The 21,060-nt window shown below is 39.9% G+C and overlaps 1 protein-coding gene across 2 annotated transcripts in view; it reads right to left on the reverse strand.

Moving 5' to 3' along the window:
- Positions 1 to 4,021: 4,021 nt before the first annotated feature.
- The window catches only part of NCK2 (NCK adaptor protein 2), a 43,651-nt gene continuing 26,612 nt past the window's right edge, over positions 4,022 to 21,060 (reverse strand). Inside the window, exons 4-5 of one of the 2 annotated variants that reach the window (XM_072135841.1) lie at positions 7,454 to 7,480; positions 4,022 to 4,413 (exon numbers count right to left, since the gene is read on the reverse strand). In XM_072135841.1, coding sequence (XP_071991942.1) covers positions 4,229 to 4,413; positions 7,454 to 7,480 — 212 coding nt within the window. In that variant the 3' untranslated portion in view covers positions 4,022 to 4,228. Of the gene's footprint in view, positions 4,414 to 7,453; positions 7,481 to 15,529; positions 16,604 to 21,060 lie in introns of those variants that run through there. The other variant, XM_072135840.1, reaches the window with a different exon arrangement.

Genomic DNA, 21,060 nt, shown 5'->3' on the forward strand with positions numbered 1-21,060 from the left:
AGAAATCCAACCCCTACTGAATTTTGCCACTTCAGCCTTTGCTATGGATATGTGCGCCACTAAGCGCAGAACACAGCGGTCGCAAGTCTCACTACAAATTGCTCAGAATTGGCAAGTACATGCACTGCAGAAACTACAGCCACCAGCAGATCAACCAGAAATCAAATATATAGAACGCTACTGTAGGCTTCAAGAAGCTGTTTGTATTCTCCTATGGCTATTTTCTAGCCAAGTATCAAAGGAAGCACAGTACTATGCCAGATGAGATGACACTGAGTTATTGCCTAATAGAAATCCAACCCCTACTTAATTTTGCCACTTCAGCCTTTGCTATGGATATGTGCGCCACTAAGCGCAGAACACAGCGGTCGCAAGTCTCACTACAAATTGCTCAGAATTGGCAAGTACATGCACTGCAGAAACTACAGCCACCAGCAGATCAACCAGAAATCAAATATATAGAACGCTACTGTAGGCTTCAAGAAGCTGTTTGTATTCTCCTATGGCTATTTTCTAGCCAAGTATCAAAGGAAGCACAGTACTATGCCAGATGAGATGACACTGAGTTATTGCCTAATAGAAATCCAACCCCTACTGAATTTTGCCACTTCAGCCTTTGCTATGGATATGTGCGCCACTAAGCGCAGAACACAGCGGTCGCAAGTCTCACTACAAATTGCTCAGAATTGGCAAGTACATGCACTGCAGAAACTACAGCCACCAGCAGATCAACCAGAAATCAAATATATAGAACGCTACTGTAGGCTTCAAGAAGCTGTTTGTATTCTCCTATGGCTATTTTCTAGCCAAGTATCAAAGGAAGCACACTACTATGCCAGATGAGATGACACTGAGTTATTGCCTAATAGAAATCCAACCCCTACTGAATTTTCCCACTTCGGTCTTTGCTATGGATATGTGTGCCACTAAGAGCTAAACACAACGGTAGCAAGTCCCCCTGCTAATTCCTCACAAAATGGTAAAAGATGCAAATTAAAATAAAAAAAGTAGAACGTTATTGTAGCCCTAAGAAGGGCTGTTGGGTTCTTTGAGAATCACTCCTGCCTAACAGTAAGCTAATAGAACACCCTAACGCTTTCCCTGAGCAGCAGCAGCTCTCTCCCTAGCGGCATCCAGAGACAGAATGATCCGAGCAGCGCGGCCAGCGGCTAGTCTATCCCAGGGTCACCTGATCTGGCCAGCCAACCACTGCTATCGACGTGTAAGGGTACCACGTCATGCTGGGTGGAGTGCAGAGTCTCCTGGCTTGTGATTGGCTCTGTTTCTGGCCGCCAAAAAGCAAAACGGCGGGAGCTGCCATTTTCTCGAGCGGGCGAAGTATTCGTCCGAGTAACGAGCAGTTTCGAGTACCCTAATGCTCGACCGAGCATCAAGCTCGGACGAGCATGTTCGCTCATCTCTAATTACCAAGTTTACTTTACTTACTTTCAAACATATATCCATTTATGTGAACCTAGTCCAGGACTCTTTCCAGCTAGCAGACTCCTTCCCTCTGGCAGCTCTTCTAAATGCACCTGCTCCCCCCTTCCTGATGTAGCTTTCTTCTTCATTCTGATATTTTCCTTAGCATCATGCATGCAGGACACCCACTTGCACATTTGGGTTCAGGGGTTGTCCTCAATTTTGATGCTACACAGTAAGAGGGGGTTCTGCCTTAAGAGTCCAGCAGGAGCACATATGCCACTCACATCTTTCTGATTGATTTTGTATTTTACTGTAAATGTTACACTTTTTACCTATTTTGCCAAAAATCTTCATGAACACTGATATAACATAAATGTTCTCTGTCAGTCTTAGGATTTTTTGCTTCTTTATGTTAGTGGGAGTTTACCAGCAGTTTTTACCATAAAAAGTTGCAGGCAGTAATAAGTAGTGGCCCTAGAGACTTATAGTATTGTAACTATACCTTTGTATGTGCTGTTGGTAGCAGCAAGACTGAAAAATGCATTTATAATCCAGGCCTGTACCTAGACTTGCGTGAGATCTCTTTACTGAAGCATAGCAAATCCTTTTTGCCAAGTAAAGAGCAGTAGCAGACTTCTGGTTAGATAGTACATCAGATGGGAAAGGCTGGGAGGCTGTTTAAATGCAGACATCTAAGAGCACATCAGTTTGAGGAGACTCCCCCCAGGTCTTCAAGTTCAGCTACAATCCTGGAATATAAATGCATTTTTTTTCACAGCCCGGCTGCTTGTAACAACACACAAAAATATGGTTAAACAGTTTTCCAGTGCAACCACCCAACACCATCTGTAGATTTACCTGGTCAAAACTCCTAGTACACACAGTTTGCCTGATATGGGTGATGTGGCATGTAAATATAATGTATTCTGTTCACATTGTATTATGTTTCTCCTGAACAGTGGTCGCTTTCAGTAGCTATCAGTTATGCAGAAGCAGTAGATTCGCTGAATTAAATAGGTTTAACATTTTCAGACTCAGGAGTTCAGGAGTAGATTTATAATTAATATTTTGAGCTTGGCTGATTTTGTTATTACATTGGAGACAGTGATATTGTGAAGCTCTGTCTAGTTAATATATGCATTAATAGTGAACTTTACCTCTTCATAATGTAAACATTACAAAGCCGCAACACTACATTAAAAGTAATCTATTGTCACTGTCTTGTTTGATTTTAAAGGAGGAATCACATATGAGAATTTGGTAAAATCATTTTAATAACATCAAAGTTACTCTTTAAATCTATTTTATAATGTTTAATGTTACAGAGCAACACAAAGTATTGTGTATTTGTGCAGCGTAAAGAAAATGATATGCACAGTTCAAATTTTTGGAAATTGAAAAACGTGGCATATATTTTTTCAGCACAAATGAGTCAATTCTTTGTAGTAGTCTGTTAAGGTACCACTAGCATTCTTCAAGATGGGGATGGTGTTTTCAGGGTTATGTGCAGCGTTGGCATTCTTCTATACATATGGGAATTTATCAAGCACTGCTCTGTAGGTCACTTCGGATATACTAAGAGGTTGCGGCCTCTTATTATATCTGGCATATGACTTTGTGGCCAAATCAATTCTACACAAGGCCCTGCTTGGCGTAGAATTGTGTTATAACCTCCGTCAGGAACTGGTGCAGGCATAGCTAATGCAGCGGCATGTCTCCGTCCTGCACCGACCCACTCCATGGCCTGTCATGACCTATTCCACTCCTTCCCCCACCTGGCAGGGGTTTTGCACCAGCAATTGGAGCTTTTTTCTGGCTTGTATTTCAGCACAAGCCTTGATAAATTACTTCCACAGTGTTTGACATTTAGGCCAAAAGGTTTATATTTGGTCACATCAGACCAGAGAATCTTCTTCCAATTGTTTGCTGCGTCGTCAACAAAACTTTTTTCACACTGCAAAAAGAACTTCTTATGGCTTGCTATGAAAATGTCTATCCGCTTGTCACTCTTCCGTAGAGGCCAGATTTGTGGAGTATGCAACTACTAGTTGTCATGTGAATACTTACTCCCACCTGCGCTGTGGATCTCCAAGGCTCCTCCAGAATGACCACGGTCCTCTTGGCTGTTTTCTTTTTTCTGTGTTGTCAGTTTAGGTGGATGGCTATGTCTTGATAGGTTAGCAGTTTTTTCATACTCCGTTCATTTACCGATGAGACATTGAATAGTGCTCCATGGGATGTTCAGAGCCCTGGGTTACTTTCTATAAAACCTTACGCTGAAATAACTTTATTTCTGAACCATTTAGTTTGTTCCCCGATTATCAAGATGATGTACTGAGAATAAATTATATACTGATGTACTCTATTTACCAAAAAAGTGGTGTCCAATTTACTTCCAAAGAAAAGTGGACAGTAGATTTTATTAAGGGGTATAAATAATTACAGGGGTCTGAATGCATCAGCACACTTTACAAGTTTTTTAATTTGCAAAAAATACATGGATGGTGGAATCTGGCAAGTGATATAATGAGACTCATTGTCCAATCCCTTTTATTAATGAAAAAGCATTTAACACATATAATTTCATATAACAGTACTACGGGATATTCTGTTAATGGTTTAGCCATAAAAAACTTGAAGATAATATATTTTACAGAATAACATTTATACATATATATTGCACCTGGTCTGTACTTTTCCATAGTCAATCTGTATGTCCCCACTCCACATCTTGTGATGGTGGTTACACAGAAACAGGCAGTGGTACATGAATATACTGACAGCACAGAGTATACAGAAGGTATTATTCTTCAGAATCAGAATCATCGTAACCTAAATGAGATGCAATAGGAAAGTGAGCCCAGTAGATCCTGGCCATTTCATTTGTCTTGTCATAAGCAGCCAGTCTACGGAGTTCGTCCACCCAGCCATAGAAATCAGAAGCAGACATACTCCAGTTTGGCATTGATCGCTTCTCTCGAATTTCAGCTAAAAGGTAATAAAAATAAAATAACATTATTTTGAGTGCATGCAGTATACAGTGAAGACATGACTGTACATATTGGTGAACCCATAATTATCTGAAAGGCTAGAAGTCAGACACTAAATAATAGGTATAATATAAATTTGTACTTCTTATCATCAGAAAATTAAAGCGGTTATCCTTTAATGCAGCAAAGTGTAAAACAGAGTCTGTGACCTTGACCAAAGGCTTTGCATGCTTGCTGCCAGCCCTTTTGTAAGACTCATTAATGGGGGGTCCCAAAGGACAAACCTCCACTGATCAAAAGGTGACATAATATCCAAGCAATGTGTCATTGCTTTATAAGATGAAATTAGCACTGGCTTTAGAGATAGTGATGCTCCTACTCAGCTTGTATGACATATGTGACAGTAATATTTTGATAGAAAAGACAGGATCATGACTAGAGCAATGAGTATACCATATTTGCAGAGAACAAATCTAGAGCACAGTATTATCTACATATATGCTTATGTAAGGTATAAAGAAAAGATTATGTATGTACTATGTAAAACGAGACAAGTACTATCCTTAAATATTTTTGTATCTCTCTGCCATACACAAGACGCCATCTTGTGGATGAAAGGTAACACTGCTAGTCACAAAAATCAGAGAAACATGTTTTAAAATAAAAGTATATTTAAAGGGGGTTTTACCATAAAAGAAAGTTCTCAAATTGCAATCCCCTAGTGATGTTTACTTAATAAAAATCATTGTAACCCCTTACTTTAAAATTTCAGATCACATCAGACATGTGGTTCTGTGAGATACAAAACCCAGAGACACAGACAGTTAAAGAAATAAGCAGGAACTAGATTATTATCTGTAGCTCACGTTTCCAAGTTTGCCTTTAACTGCTTGTATCTCCTGTTCAGTAGCTCACAGAACCATAAGTCTGATGTTTGTTTGGGAACAGGTCTTCCATTTTTACCATCAGTATTAGGCTGCATTTAAACACATGTATGGGGGACGTATATACGGCCGACGTATATACGGCCGATATACGCCCCCCATACACTTCTATGGGTTCACAGCGCACACGTGCGGCACCGTACCGCTCCATACCCGGGAAAAAGATAGGACATGTCCTATCTTCTCCCGTAATACGGCGCTGTGCGCCATTTATCCCTATGGAGAGGGCCGGGGTGAGCAGCGCTCTCCCCCTCCTCCTCTCCCTGCGCGCTGCCGTGTGCATGAAGCCTTAGTCTTTTATTCTCTTCCATAATGTAAATGTAATGGACACTTCTAGGGACACTTACTGATAAGATGCCAGGTAATGTGCCTGTGGCAATCTTCTTATATTTGTTATCCATAGCCTCCTTCCTTCTAAAATCAAATTTTCTAATTATGCTAATGAGTCTGAGGGGCTCTGCGGGCTGATTTCTTTACACAGGTTGTTACAATGAGAAAAAAATGTTGAAACAGGTATGTGGGGATCATAACATTCCGTCTACATAAGCATAACAGATCCCTTATCGATGCACTCTAGACAAAGGCTAGTGGTTAGACAAATATCCTACTGTACCTCCTGGGGAACCCCCCCTAGAGGAAGAAAGCCAGACTAGAAATATATACAGGTGAAGAAAATAATTCTTAACTTTTTACTTTTTTTTATTTAGACAATTCATAAAACATTAAAAATCCAGTTGGTGACGAAAACAGAAAAGAAGGGGGACATCACCGGACACAAGAGGTGGAGGAACATGTCATTGCATATAAACAGGTGAGACCTAATTGTACTGATGCGAGTGGGATCTTAGGTATGGACCCACTATAGGACTAGGTATGCGTACAACCATTGTAGTAATAATCAAGAAACATAGCAGTTTGATCATACAAAAAGTCTTACCCAAGTGTTTAGAAGATAGTACTCCACTGTCCGGGATGGCACCTTCCTGGCTTTCTTTCTCCAGGGGGGTTCCCCAGGAGGTACAGAAGGTTGTTACAATGAGCAGAACATGTTAAACCTTCCCCTTCTCTGCTCATTTTAACAAATAGTGAAAGGCATCACTGAGGACCTTTGGAAACACCCCTAGAGTCCTTCAGGCTCATTAGCATAATGTTAAAAGTTGATTTCAGAAGGAAGAAGGCCATGGATAACAAATATAAGAAGATTACCACAGTCAAGGTACCTGGATCTATGAATAAGTGTCCCCTGGTTATCATGATGGATTTAGATGGTAGATTACCATTGGGTATTAAAACTACAGGTAAGGAATTTCATATCATTTTATCATCAATATCATCACAGATGGCGCTTTTCTTGATATCTGCAAACAGAGATCGCATTAACGCCTCTACAAGCGTCTCTGGCGCATGTAGAGGCAGTTTTACTCCTAGAAAATACCCTGATGCGTATAAATCCGCATCTCAAATCTCTGAGATCTGGGAGCTGCTGTAGCTCCCGGCCCAATAGAAGATTACGTGACTGGAGCTCAGCTACTCCGTACAGGCTCCGGTCACATGACTCAAAGCAGAGGAGTAGCATAGTAGCTCACCCCCCACCTGTGTATCTGCTAAACTCTGCTACATCAGTCGGAACAGGAGGGGGGGGGGGGGGCAGGGAAGCGCATGTGATGCCAGGATCGGCTACTACTCAGCCCTGCAGTCAGTGCCCTCATCTGCATCAGAAACACTGTGAAAAGTATTAACCATTAAAAATGGTAAGAGAAGTATTTTTACTCTTCAGGAAAAAATGTAGAGCGACCTCTGTCTGCAGATCACATAATGAACCTAGAATGTATTCTGTTTGAGAGTCAGGAAGAAGTTTCCCCCACTATAGGGTAAGAGAAAAGCTTCTTCTCAGAGCTTATGGCCATTCTCATGTGAATATGATCTCTAATCATATTTGAGCTAATATATTCTCTTCAATAACAAAACATTTGAATAATTTTGCCCTTCTAATTGTATAAGATTTCCTCCATGTATGTGCTGTAATGTATGACATAAATCCCACTGCTGCCAGCAATCCTAGAAAATGCAGAAAGTCAGATGTGAAACACCTACCTTTATTTCTTATGGCAGCAGATGAGCCTAAGGGCAAAGAGATTAGAAATTAATACATATTAAAAGTTAATTACCGTAAAATGATTAAATGCAGTATGAGAAGCGTAAGATTAGCATACTCAATGACAGGTTAAACGATTATTCATTGTATGGATATTAACCAATATTACTGGAAGTACAAGTATACAATGGAATTCAGTACAGATGGTTTAACAATATAACACATGGATAGGAATCAGGCAGATAACTCTTTAGAAATAGTCTAACATAAGAAGATAACTTCCACCATATAGAACACAAAATAAGGGCCTTTTGCTTTGTTACCGATGACATTCAGATAGATCATATAGAGAGGGTTTGACTGGAGAATGAATGAAATAACATTTATATGTATATGTACTGCATCTGATTCTATACAGTTACTGTTGTATTAAAAAAAAAGCTTAATAAATCGACATATTCCCCCCAAATAAGCCCTGGTTACAGGAGGCACACTTCAAACAGCTATAACACTTCTGGTGCCATTTTAAAGAAGAGTATCACCCCTTAAAGGAAGCATCAAGCATAATAAACTAGGGACACAGTCATAGATTCAGACTTCGCAATTGTAGTCTTCTTATATGAGTTATCCATGACCTAATTCCTTCTAAAATCAACTTTTAAAATTGGCTAATTAGCCAGTTGGGGTTTTACAGGAGCATTTCTGCTTCCCACTGTATGAGTTTACAGCAGGCAGAGGGAGGGAAGACAGTGTAGCAGTCTGTGAAGAAACAACCCCCAGAGCACTTATAGCTTATTAAAAAAATTGGAAGTTTATGGAGGAGCAGAAAGCTTACAGATGCAGCTGATTCTAAAGGCAATCACAATGTCACAAGACAATCACAATGGAATCAGTTTTACGAAGCGTTGCAGAAAATGATGGAATTATGATACTTGAATAATGTTTTTTTTCTTAAAAAGTTTTGCTTTCCTTGAATCATGTTGGAGTACTGGCATCTATTTTGTGGATTAAAGAGGACACACTCTTTTCTTTCCTGACTCTTTTTCTGGAACTTGCTAGTATTATTTGGAATCAGGAATTTACCAGGAGAGATTGAAGTGTGTGTATATGCAACGTTTCGATTCACCTTGCTTGACAAAGATTCATGGTGAATCGAAACGTTGCAGTTTTTTCTATGCCTGTGTGAATAAAGGTATAACCTTTTTTTATCATATTGGATGCTGTGGCCTTCTCTCTTTTTTTGTGATAAATGTGGCCCATTGGGTGTGATTTTTTGCAGCTGAGAATTAAAGTTATGTTTAATCATAATCAGCAGTTGTACCCTCAGTGCAGTGCATCTACTTATTTACTGTACATGAGCTGCTGCTCTAGGTTCTGTCTAATGAGTATAAATACATCCGCCCTAGAAACAAGGAATGTTAATGGAATTAGAGAACCATCTTTCCATCACATAAACAAGCCATTACTGCCTGAAAATATTTTCACATATAAATTCCTCCAAGAGGAAGTGTGAAATCTAATTAAAAACACTTCTGCTCACATGGCAAAGATTTCATAGTGTGGGGGACCTGAAGGTCGGAGGAATACAGACAGGAAATGTCCTTGAAGATGTAGTCTGCAGAAGGTTACACAGAGCGCATATGAAGCATCATCACGTAATACTTGTTTGTCACAACTCATGGGAAAGACAAATTATCTGTGATAAAGTGAAGCTTTCATTTACCAGAGATCATTAACTGTGCAATAATTAAACTATTCCTCTCCTGCTGGTACAGCTGACAAGACGGCCCATTGATGGGAAGAAGTCCTTCACAGCGCACATGCCGAGGCACGGAGCTTCCCTCTAAGGACAGCCATCTATGTCACATAATGACAGCTAACCTTCAGCCACAAACATTACATAGTCTGTAGATTGCAAAATGTCACGCGAGGCTAGAAGAGGAGCGACTGCTACTGGAAGGAACTGGTCAAAGAGTATCTCAGGAATTCTGTTTATTTTTTACATGGCTTCTGTAGGGATATTTGCATTTGCAATTCTCAGATTCTCAGTAGTAGCAATTACACACTACCCCCCTTCCTTAAAAGGGTGTTCCCACGAAGGCAAGTTTCTTAAATGTACTCAAGAAAAAATAACACAATCTCTAATTCAATGTAATTAACAAATATACAGCATTTCACAGATATAAGTCCTAGACATCCTGTCTCTATCTGTCCTGCTGTACACAATTACAGTTGCCACTAGACACGACCCTGTAACTTCTGACTTAGGGTCGGCAGACATCTTGCTCTTCTGCCTGATGCTGCACTGAGATGTTCTCTGTGAACGACAGGAGCCGGCTCCCCTCAGTGAGTCGATGACTCACATAACCCCGGCCCTAACCGACTCACCACGCCCCATTTAACCCGATACAATTGGGTCGAGCTCACACAGACACACACTGACTTCCTGCTGGCAGCTCATGAGGAGAGTAAAGACCCAGACAGATAAGATCTTTATCTGGGGAAAGCACAGCAGATCAGACAGCATGTGTTGTAAGTGAGATATAGCAGAGCTGTGTATGTTATGCCTGTAATACTAGAGCTGAGGTGGTCATGTGTAATATGCATCTCATAGATCTCATCATCTCTGATCTGTCTCATCTCTCTTTCTATGAGTCAGATACTAGTGAATGTTCAGAAGCTACCGTATATACTTTAGTATAAGTCGACCCGAGTATAAGCAGAGACCCCTAATTTTAACACAAAAAACTGGAAAAACCTATTGACGAGTATAAGCCGAGGATGGGAAATGCATTGGTCACAGCCTCCCCCAATATATAGCCAGCCCCTTGCCCCCTTGTATATAGCCAGCCAGTGCCCCCCTGCCCAGACTAAAAAAAACAAAACAAAACAAAAACCTTTCTGATGACAACCGCAGGTCCTCTTCTTTCTTTAGCTCTGGCTCCCCCCACGGTCCCGTCGCACACACCATGACGTCAGCCGCTTGCCGACATGCTAGTCACAACAAGCGGCTGACAACATGGTTTGTGCAAAGAGACAGCGCGGGGAGCCGAAGACGGAGCTGAAGACAAAAGAGGACCAACGGGGGCGTCGGAGAGGTGAGTACAGATTATTTTTTTTCATTGACTTGAGTATAAACCGAGTTAGGCTTTTTCAGAGATTATACTCGAGCATATACGGTAAATGAAAGCGTATAAATACCTAGATCCTGAGAAACTTAACACATTGTCAGATGGATCATAATGTGTCTGCATAGGTACAATTGTCATTCTGCCCCAGAATGGTCCAATAAAAGGTTTGCAACAACACTGTTAAAGGCTTTGGCAGCATCAAAAGAGAGGCCAGTACTCAACCACATATTAAGCAGGAGGTGGCTGTTCATGTTAATATGCCCCATGTGACTCCAGTAGTGACAAGTTCTATTCACTTCTATAGGACTGCTGGAGACAGTCAAACCAATGGTTCATTTTTGTGATCCCTGGCGGTTTAAGCAGATGGAACCCAAACAATCAAATAGTGTGCTTTGTAGTTATAATATATAACTTTAGATCGTGTGCATAAACATTCTATGTTCTATGTTCAATTCTATGTTGAAAGGTTCCCTTAGGAGCTGACTGCATGTATTACCCTAGATGGTCTAAGAAATAGTGGGGAAAAAAAAGAAAAAAAAAAGTTTAAAAAATATTAAAAATTCAAATCACCCCCCTTTCGCTAGAACTGATATAAAACATAACAGTAAAAATCACAGACACATTAGGTATCGCCGCGTCCCAAAATGCCCGATCTATCAAAATATAAAAACGGTTATGGCCAGCGGTGACCTCCGAGACGGGAAATGGCGTCCAAATGTCTGAAATGCGACTTTTACACTTTTTACATCACATAAAAAATGGAATAAAAAAATGATAAAAATGTCGCACAGACCTCAAAATGGTAGCAATGCAGACGTTGGCTCATTTCGCAAAATATGACACTTCACACAGCTCCGTGCGCCAAAGTATGAAAAAGTTATTAGCTTCAAAAGATGGCAAATTTTTTTTTTTGTACACATTCGTTTCATTTTTGAAAATGTATTAAAACACAATAAAACCTATATAATTTCGTACCGCACCAAAGAATAAAGCTGAGGTGTTATTTTGAGTGCACAGTCAAAGTAGTAAAAACTCAGCCAACAAGAACGTGCGGGGTTTTTTTTTCAATTTTTCCACATTTGGAATTTTTTTTCAGCTTCGCGGTACACGGTATGTTAAAATAAATAACATTACGGGAAAGTAAAATTTGTTACGCACAAAATAAGCGAGAAATGAGAGAAAAAACCCTCAGTATGCGTTTCGATGACCATAACAAATCTATTATGTTTTATAGTCTTTTCATAGACACTGAAAAGTTTAAAAAGATATTCCCATTTCAGAAAATAAATGTTATCGTTTGTGTGATGAAAAATTATACAATAACAAAATTTACTTTCTGTATCAATTCATTATGGTTTTGCTGTTATTCTATAAAAAGCCTGGTTTATTTCCAGTGGATAGAAATCTGACCATGGTCACACAGGTGCACAGCTCGTTATATCAGCTACTCTTTATGACACTAACCATCTGTGCACCTGTGTGACCATGGTCAGTTCTCTCTCCACTGGAGTAAACATAGAAGCTTTTCATAGAAGTACAGCAAGCAGAGATCTAGAAAACCATGAGCAATTGATACAGAAAGTGCCGAGATCTAGAAAACCACGAGCAATTGATACAGAAAGTAAAATTTTCATTATACAAAAAATAACATTATTTGCCAAAATGGAATTATCCCTTTAAATTATTTGGTAAAATGCTAGAAGATTTCTCTCATTTTATTACCAGGAGAGCTATTCACTGAATATTTTCAGACACCGCAGATAATGATTCTGAGGATTATCCAGCAAAATCTATAATAATTAGCATAACACATAATAGAAGACCTTTGCTATTGCAAAAATCAAAAGCTTTTCCCATCAATTTGTATTGAGCTGCTGTGGGATCTGGATTCATTTCTGAAATGGAGCTCCACCTTCAAACAAACAGAAATCTAGTTGTAAAAGCTATGAACACTGGGAATAACCTAAAAATGAGCCAATATTTCTTCAATGAAGACAAACAATAGTTTAAGGCCATCTCATGGTTTTGAGTGACCATGTTTTTATAATACTTACTCCAATGGAGACATTTTTGTATGTATGTACATATGTACAGTGGTGCACAATTCACTTCAAAGAAAAGCGCAGTATATTGTTCTGATATCTCCAGCAAGTCCCAGAGAGTTTGAGTGTAGAAGCAACCCACATGCTCAAGTCTTATTATACGTGTATAGTGATCAATAGAACTATTGAAAGATTAGCAGAGTGTATACAGGCAGTCCCCTACTTAAGGAAACCCAGCCCCTAGTTAAAGACGGACCCCTCTGCCCACTGTGACCTCTGGTGAAGCTCTCTGGATGCTATTACTTTAGTCCCAGACTGCAATGATCAGCTGTAAGGTGTCTGTAATGAAGCTTTATTGATAATCCTTGGTCCCATTACAGCTAAAAATGTAGGAAATCCAGTTGTCACTGGGACAAAAAAAAAAAATTTTTTTGTCTGGAGTTACAATTATAAAATATACAGTTCCGACTTGCATACAAATTCAACTTAAGCACAAACCCAAGGAACCCAGGGACCAGCTGTACTGGATTTATAGGTAGACCGTGGTGATGCGCAGATGGGGTGGGAGAGCCGTCAACAACAGATTAGATTGATGAAAATTCCTGTATAAAATAGCCCTAAAAGTCTACTGTATATACAGATAATACATAAACTTTTTGGACTGTTGTATGACTATTTTAATACTCTGAACAAAAATCTATTGCACAAGGAACGTACTAGAGCCCTACAATAAAAGTCATCTTTGCAAAAAGTTTAGAATAAGATTGACTTACTAAATGAAGCCAGGGAGAGCAGGCAAATTGTGACCAGCACCAGCACGTTGAGAGGTCTCATGGCTCCTGTCTGGTTTCTTAATACAAGAATATACCCCTACAGAGTCTTATATACTGCAGTGAGACCACCAGGTCTGGTTAGACTATGGGACACACATCCTCCTTGAGCAGGGACACAAGCACGTTTTTTGGCATAACTTTGTGAGATTTCTATAGTACGGGCGACATCTAACATGATAGTGTTACAATGTGGGCTTTGAATCTTACACATAGAAGTACACTAGAAGATTTTGTAGATGTGTGTATAGAAAATAGTGCAAACTTTAGAAGTACAAAGAATCTATCCATTCACAAAACACTTGGCATCACTATTTTTCCTGTCTGAATACCTATTTTAATACTGGGTTGATGCTACTGGGATCTTTTGGAGGTTCATGGTGGGAAATCCTCATGCTACTTTCAGATGCTGTAAACAAGGATGTCCTATAAACATGTGGGTTACAAGATGGAATAATGTCCAAAGTCTAGCAGAAACAGCCCCAATGTGTGCAACTATATCCCAGACATGTGAAATCACTGCTCAACAACTACCATGGAAGCTACACATTTTCTGCACAAGATCAATCTGAATAAGAATATCTGACCATTTTTTTTCATTAAAAGGTTTTGCCCATGAAAGAAAGTTCTCAAATTTTATTCCCCTTGTGATGTTACACAATAAAGATCACTTTAGCCCCTTACTTTAGAATTTTAATACGTTTTATTGCTGTTTTAGCTCCTATAACTCAGTGATGGTCAATGTAAACTTCCTTAGTGTGGGTGGGGACTCTTGAAGCAGTCACTTCATGATTCCACTGTGCTATGAGATGCTGTGTGCTGACAATGTGCTTAATCAGGGTACAGTTTTATATACACTTACATTTAGCTTCTCAAGATTCTACTAGTATCTGACACATAGAAAGATAGGAGACAGATCAGAGATGATCAGATACACAAGATGGATATAAAACACAATGTTGCTCTCAACTCTGCTAATTCACCTAATAAATAAAACAGTCAGCTCTGCTATATACCTCCCTCCCAGAAAAAGATATCCGTCTGTAGCTTGTAGAGTAAATCTCTGCACACTGCTGCTTGCTGGCAGGAAGTGCCTGTGTCTGAGCGGGTCTTGTAATACAGGGGGAGGGGCAGGAGGCAGAGAGCACTGCAGTTTGCAGACAAGAGAAGCTATACATGAGAAGAATCCAACCATATCCAGAAGATTTACGGTCAGATCCAGAGGCAAACAAAATTGTAAGCACCATGACTAATCAAGTCAGGTTGGAATTATATCTGTGAAATGCTGTATTTTTCTTAATAACAGTAAATTAGATGTGTTATTTTGATATCATGAATATACTTAAGAATCTTATCTTTGTGAGAATACCCCGTCACAACCCAGATATGTTCCAAACAGGCGCTTTTGCCAAATTCCAGGTCCATAGAAGACTATACAAAAGTGTTCAAAAGGTTTGTAACAACCACCGAAACAGCCATAGAACCAACTAATGGGACTGTAGTGTCAGAAGGCCCGGCCACACATGCTAAAGAATGGAGGATGTGCAGCATCACATATTATGCAGTACATGCTCCACCGTAAACTCTGCTCAGAGAAGAAATCGGGGGAGGGAAGGGCAGGTCCAGCAATCTAACTTCCCACAAGTGGAGAGCAGCTCTGGCATAACCATCTGAAATAAAATGGCAGCAGCATGAGAAGACATCCAGACAACAAGTAGATAATATGTTGATATACTATATGTAAATGTTTTGATTTGTATATGATATGTATATACTGTATGTGTGTATAAATGTATGGATGTGCATATACATATATTAGTGTAAATATGTGTGCATGTGAGAGAATAAATGCATATAGTAAGGTATTTAAATATTTAAATGTGTAGGATTGTATTTTTTCATGTCTAAAGGGAAGGGGTGCATTCATAATTTCGTTATGGGGTTCACCCTTTCCTAGTTACAGCCCCAAGTGTTTATAAATACGTTGGGAAACTTACCTTTCATAAACAACAACAAAGTGTAAAAATACAATACAATGGAACCCCCCTATAGAATATTGCCACAACAGCCAGTATTTCAAAAAACAAAATTTTATTTGTCTGTATTAGCATAGACAGCTACACATACATTTAACTTTCAGAATTAAATACTTATTGTATATTTATAACAGGCAGGGGATGGGGCATAGAAAAAAAATGGATGGCACATTTGGTTACTTTTCATGTAGAACTTTGACTTAAATAACTTGCTTGTGAACTTTCTATCATTCTGCAGAAATGACATACCAAATAGACTATCACTACAATCATGTTCCCAGGGTACTCGGAGCTATACTGCCACAATACTTGGTGAGAAGGTATTGGCTTGTTGTGGCAGAGCGCTGTACAGTGTACATTGTGTTTCTACAGCCTAGACGCTGCTTGAATAAACTACCTGGAAGCGACAAGGCTACGAGTTTCACAGCCACAACCAATACAGCATGTCTACATTATTATTATTACTATTTGTTGCAGCTTCAGTGCATGTCGTTGTGCCTTACTTCTATCAATAAAGATTTATGTTTTTATATGATAAAAAAAAGAAATTAGAGTATCTTAACACTGCTTCAAGTTGCCCCCTATTCCTCTTGCTAGCCATACCTAGCTATGAACTGTAAACATGTGTAGAATAGGAGACTTTCAACCAAGGCATGACAGTGAGTGCTTACAATGGTCACTTAAGTGAGGCCTTTAACCTGAGGGCAAGATGACTTACAAACAGAAAAGACAGAACAGACACACAAAATAAAAAAAGATAAAAGTACTATGTCAGAGTGTTTGTGGTGTCAGAGGAGCCCGTATTGGTAAGACTGTCCTGTGTAATGATGGCTCTGTTCCATGGAAGTCATTATTCGGAACTAAGGCTTGAAGACGGAGAGGCCAGAGGGAGTGCGGCCGTGGACCAGGCGGATGTCACTGTAGTGCTTTCACCAGATACAACTTCTCTCCAAGTTCACTAGTGAAGATGGGGGCTTTTTTGTAATGTTCCACCAGTTCGTCCATGTTCTTAAACCTCCTCTGTCCAATACAATAGACACTGTCCACCAGCTGCACTTTGAAGTGTTTGTTTTTTCCTGACGCCTTTAGTGATATGGAAAAATCGCTGGGCTGGAACACAAAGAAGAGAGAAATTTGATATTTCCTATCCATATATACATACATTATCATGGTTTCAGAAAGTATATCCTGATCTACACCTCCAACATATATGCACAATGCAGATGTGTCCTTTCCTCTTGGCTGGACATGCCCTGATGTGTTGTAAAACACACAACTTCCCCTGATATGTAATATAATCTATTAGTGGTCACTCAGCAGCTATGCTGCATTTTGCAAGGTTTGGTTGGTGGGAATTTGGTTGAGGATTTCCAATTTCTTATAATCCAGCGATAAAGCCTAACACATCCATATGTGAGCCACATCTTAACCCCTTAAGGACCAGGCCCTTTTTCGTTTTTGCGTTTTTATTTTTCACTCCCCACCTTCAAAAATCTACAACTTTTTTATTTTTCCGTGTACAGAGCTATGTGATGGCTTATTTTCTGCGTAACAAATTGCACTTCGTAGTGATGGTATTAAATATTCCATGCCGTGTACTGGGAAGCGGGAAAAAAATTCTAAATGCAGTGAAAATGATGAAAAAACACATTTGCGCCATTTCTTGTGGGCTTGGTTTTTACAGCTTTCACTGTGTGCCACAAATGACAGGTCTATTTCATTCATTGGGTCAATACGATCACGAGGATACCAAATTTGGATAGGTTTTATAATGTTTTCATACATTTACAAAAATTAAAACCTCCTGTACAGAAAAAAAATTCTTCATTTTGCCGTGTTCTTGCGCTAATAACTTTTTCATACTTTGGTGTATGGAGCTGTGAGTGGTGTCATTTTTTGCGACTTCTGATGACGTTTTCAATGCTTCTATTTTTAGGACTGTGCGACCTTTTGATCACTTTTTATAGAATTTTTTCTATTTTTCAAAATGGCAAAAAAATGCCATTTGCGACTTCGGGCGCTATTTTCCGCTACGGGTTTAAACGCAGTGAAAAACGGTTATTATATTTTGATAGATCGGGCATTTTCGGACGTGGCGATACCCAATGTGTTTATGATTTTTACGGTTTATTTATATTTATATCAGTTCTAGGGAAAGGGGGGTGATTTGAATTTTTATGTTTTTTTAATATAATTTTTTTTTTTTTACTTTTTTTTATTTATTTTTTTTACTATTTTTCAGACTCCCTAGTGTACTTTAACCCTAGGTTGTCTGATTGATCCTACCATACACTGCCAAACTACAGTATGGCAGTATACGGGGATTTTGCATACCATCTATTACAATGTGCAGATCGCACATTGTAATAGATAGCCTCGATCATGACAGCCTCGGATCTTTGTGTGATCCCAGGCTGTCATGGCAACGGATCGCCGCTCCCCGGTGACGTCACGGGGAGTGACGATCGGAGCCAAGATGGCGGCGCCCACGCGCCTCCGGCTCTTTAATGCTGCCGGCAGCTTTGCCGGCGGCGATCAAATGGTTAACACCCGCGATCGGTGCTTGCGGGTGTTAGCGACGGGCGTTTGCTTCATTATGAAGCAAATGCCCGGTGAGTATGAAGAGGGCTCAGCCCGTGAGCCCTCTTCATACTCCCCCATGCGCAGTAAGACGTAAGGGTACGTCTTATTGCGCTATGGGGTTAAAGACAAAAAACCCCAAAACATAGAATTCTTGCAGTGGCCCACCTAATGGCCAAATGCAATCCAACAATCACAATAAGAAACCTTCCCTCAACCGTTGGGTTCAGGTACTACTACTGAAGAATGTCGGGCGAAGATCTGTTCTGGTTACCTTTAGGATTAGTTAGCATATGATATATTCTGTTTTTGGTGTTCTGACTGCTAATGACAGGTATGGGGGCCGCCATTCTCAGTAACGAAATGAAGTGCCAGGTTGAGCATGTGTCCTGTCACTTCATTCAATACTCTGGGAGCTTTGGAAACGGGAGTTCCAGGATAGAAGCGTGACCTGCCGCGTATAAGGTGCAGAATTGTTTCATTGGTCGTTTTGTGCAATATTTGCACCTTTCCTGCGACTTTTACGAATCCACTCAGCTTTTCAGTTCTTCCTCTGAACACCAAATATTACCAAATTTTGCAACTTTTTAAAAGTCATAAATCCAGCTGAGCAAATCAGATTCATGACTTTTAAAAAGTTGCAAAATTAGTGTGCAAAATCACTCCAGTCCCCTTGAGGCGTAGGAGATAATAATAAACAAGCTGCCTGCAACTTCTGTGAGACTTTTCAGTCGCAAATCCACTGCAGATATTAATCCTTTACATACCAAATGTATCAAGCAGTAACCACTAATTATATACTATTACACATCTGACAGGTGCAGAGCTCCTAAGATTGTCTAAAACTAGTCAATAGCCTCTCACACAGCTAAACCAGTACTGTACCACTGTACTAAGGAGACCCGACGAGGTCCAAACAGCGCTGTCTACAGTTTGGAGTCTTGGCTTAATCCCACATCATGTTATTAGACTTCTTGTAGGTCATACTTGATGACTTTTAAGGAAGAAAAAGGAGGCATTTTTTCCATTTAACACCTTGGAAAACATAATTACATACTTCCTAAAACTATGGCAAAGGGCCTGGTCTAAAGCAGAGCTCAGCTGCCTTTATAGATGGTAAGGGATTTCCTACTGCCCTCTATAGCAGTGACGGCCAACCTTCTGAGCTTGGTGACAACATTTGTATAAAAAAATAAAACGATAAAATAACGATAGAAAAAATAAAATGAGAATAATTACATAAAAAATCCATAATTAGTGATTTTTGTAGCTCCATTAACAAAAGATGATATATTTAACATTGATGCATTAGAACGGCTGAGCAGTAAAGGTTTGGGCACAGTCAAGTCTGCAATAAATTTATTCCGGGTGTGAGCACTGGCTTCACTGTCCCATAATATGTCACCTATCATTAAGGGGTTAAACATTTGGTTGCAGGAGCTGTCACTGACAGCAGGACTTCCTCTAGAGAATGTAGTCTCTATTATAAAATCTGCCTCCCTATACAGGTGCACTTTACAGGTGTTGGAATGAATCTCGGGGGGGGGGGGGGGGGGGGGGGAATATTCTAGGGACACTATCAGCAAAACCAACTAATGACTACTCAAGACAGGAATAAAATAACCAAATTTAGTGGCATTTAAAAAAATAAAATAAACCCCTATAAATGATATATTGCAGACTATGGAGAACACTTGACCAACTGATGTATTCTGGCTCTGCAAATGGTATGCCGTATTTTTCGGCCTATAAGGCGCACCGGACTATAAGGCGCACCTCTAATAAATGCCTGCTAAGACATCTAGGTTCATATATAACGCGCACTGGAGTATAAGGCGCAGGATCAAATGCAGTACCTAAAAATGACCAGCAGGTGGCAGACCTGTGCACAATTCAAGCCAGCTACACTTCCCGGGAAACTTGTCTTCAGCGTGTCAGAGAGCTCCGATCTCAGAGGTATGGGCTGCTGGGGGTTAATTCAGAGTGATGCAGCAGGGGTTAAGCGGTCTCCCTCTGCCCCTTCTCCTTCCCTCCTCAGGCAGGTTGTTATTCCTGTGGGGTTCCCTGTGGCTCCTTCTCATTCCCCTGTTACAGGGCTGTCAGGTATGGGGGATTGTTTACTGATGATGATGATTGCCTTGTGGTCGGCACTATGGCAGCTCAGGTCTCTCCGTGCTAGGGGAGGGCAGGATGGGCACAATGTTAGTTGTGGTGCCAGGGCACTTCAGGAGCTAGGGACCCTGTATACTGTGTGGGAAGGTGCAGGACATTTCTGGGGATGGAGCTATTAACCCCTTAAGGACCAGGCCCTTTTTCGTTTTTGCGTTTTTATTTTTCACTCCCCACCTTCAAAAATCTACAACTTTTTTATTTTTCCGTGTACAGAGCTATGTGATGGCTTATTTTCTGCGTAACAAATTGCACTTCGTAGTGATGGTATTAAATATTCCATGCCGTGTACTGGGAAGCGGGAAAAAAATTCTAAATGCAGTGAAAATGATGAAAAAACACATTTGCGCCATTTCTTGTGGGCTTGGTTTTTACAGCTTTCACTGTGTGCCACAAATGACAGGTCTATTTCATTCATTGGGTCAATACGATCACGAGGATACCAAATTTGGATAGGTTTTATAATGTTTTCATACATTTACAAAAATTAAAACCTCCTGTACAGAAAAAAAATTCTTCATTTTGCCGTGTTCTTGCGCTAATAACTTTTTCATACTTTGGTGTATGGAGCTGTGAGTGGTGTCATTTTTTGCGACTTCTGATGACGTTTTCAATGCTTCTATTTTTAGGACTGTGCGACCTTTTGATCACTTTTTATAGAATTTTTTCTATTTTTCAAAATGGCAAAAAAATGCCATTTGCGACTTTGGGCGCTATTTTCCGCTACGGGGTTTAACGCAGTGAAAAACGGTTATTATATTTTGATCGGGCATTTTCGGACGCGGCGATACCTAATGTGTTTATGATTTTTACGGTTT

The sequence above is a fragment of the Engystomops pustulosus genome, chromosome 2 (assembly GCF_040894005.1).
Source record: "Engystomops pustulosus chromosome 2, aEngPut4.maternal, whole genome shotgun sequence".
Taxonomy (NCBI): domain Eukaryota; kingdom Metazoa; phylum Chordata; class Amphibia; order Anura; family Leptodactylidae; genus Engystomops; species Engystomops pustulosus.